This window comes from Helianthus annuus, chromosome 8, assembly GCF_002127325.2.
Source record: "Helianthus annuus cultivar XRQ/B chromosome 8, HanXRQr2.0-SUNRISE, whole genome shotgun sequence".
Lineage (NCBI taxonomy): Eukaryota > Viridiplantae > Streptophyta > Magnoliopsida > Asterales > Asteraceae > Helianthus > Helianthus annuus.
Genome location: NC_035440.2, coordinates 81808720 through 81810122, shown reverse-complemented (window position 1 = coordinate 81810122; position 1403 = coordinate 81808720). Strand labels below are relative to the sequence as shown.

Here is a 1403-nt window from a genome sequence, read left to right as displayed (position 1 = left end):
GAAAATCATTCATGTCATTGCTTAAATTAGGCACAGTCGTTAATGCACAAATTATTGTTTAACATTTTACGGAATATGTGGAAAAGTGTCAGTTGTCACATTCTCCCCCCGTTAAAAGAATTTCGTCCCGAAATTCAAGCTGTGTTATCGGTTGCATGGCAGTTGTGAAACAGTGCGGATATTTTGATTTGATTCGGTCTTTACGCTCCCAATTAAACTCTGGGCCATGACGTGAATTCTAACGAACTTCGACAAGTTTAAGTATGACTTTTCCGGTTCTTGTGGACTTTCCAGTCTGTGACCTCTACAGGTTTTTCAGTAAATTGGGGCTTGCCGTTGACATGAATTTTGCCTGCGGGAATAACTACTGTCTCTTGGAGTTTCTTGAGATTTGACACGTGAAACGTGTCATGAACACTACTGAGTTCTTCTGACAACTTTAGTTTATGAGCAACGGTTTCGATCCTTTCCAGGATCTCGAAGGGTCCTATGTACCGTGGGTCCAACTTTCCACATTTACCAATTCGTACCACGCCTTTCCAAGGCGAGACTTTCAGTAAAACCATATTATCAACCTCAAATTCCAACGGTTTCTGCCGCTTGTCAGCGTAGCTTTTCTGTCTATCACGTGCTGACTCGATACGATCACGTATCTGAACGATCATGTCCGTAGTTTCCCGAACCAACCCGGGGTCAATAAACCGTTTAAGTCCGGTCCCCGCCCAATCACAACGGAAACTGACACTTACGTCCATTTGAGGCTTCAAACGGGGCGCCTGAATGTTGGGGTGATAATTATTATTGTAAGAAACTCCACCAAGAGCAGGTGAGTATCCCAACTCCCACCAAAGTCCATCACACAAGCACGTAGCATGTTTTCCCAAATCCGAATCGTCCGTTCACTCTGGCCGTCCATTTGAAGGTGAAGTACTGTACTAAGGTTCAATTGTGAACCAAAAGCTCGCTAAAATGTCTGTCAAGTCCTTGACGCAACGTGACCATCTCAGTCGGATATGATGGATACAGGCACTCCATGACGTGCCACAGTCTTTCTGAGATTTTTGCTAACTCCTTTGTGCTGTCTTTCTTACTGATAGGTACAAAGTGTGTAGACTTCGTGAGTCGATCGATAATCACCTAAATCATATCGTGTCCTCTTTGTGTTCTTGGTAGCCTTGTAATGAAATCCATGGAGATATGTTCCCACTTCTAGACGGGAATCTCCGGTTGTTGCAATAACCCTGACGGGTTCTGGTATTCTGCCTTAACTTTGGCGCAAGTAAGGCAGTTGCCCACATATATAGCGATGTCGACTTTCATCTTGGGCCACCGATACCAATCTTTTAAGTCTGGGTACATCTTGTTCGATCCACGATGGATATAGTACCTCGACTTATGAGCTT

General features: G+C 44.0%; 1 protein-coding gene across 1 annotated transcript; it reads right to left on the bottom strand.

Annotated features, from left to right (window-relative positions):
* Positions 1–257: 257 nt before the first annotated feature.
* LOC110870248 lies at positions 258–755 on the bottom strand. The gene has a single exon (XM_022119441.1). It carries the CDS (start codon positions 753–755, stop codon positions 258–260), a length of 498 nt encoding a protein of 165 aa, XP_021975133.1.
* Positions 756–1403: the final 648 nt, after the last annotated feature.

What these genes read in the sequence shown, in the direction of transcription:
- LOC110870248 (XM_022119441.1), bottom strand. Translation starts at nt 755, where the DNA reads ATGGACGTAAGTGTCAGTTTCCGTTGTGATTGGGCGGGGACCGGACTT.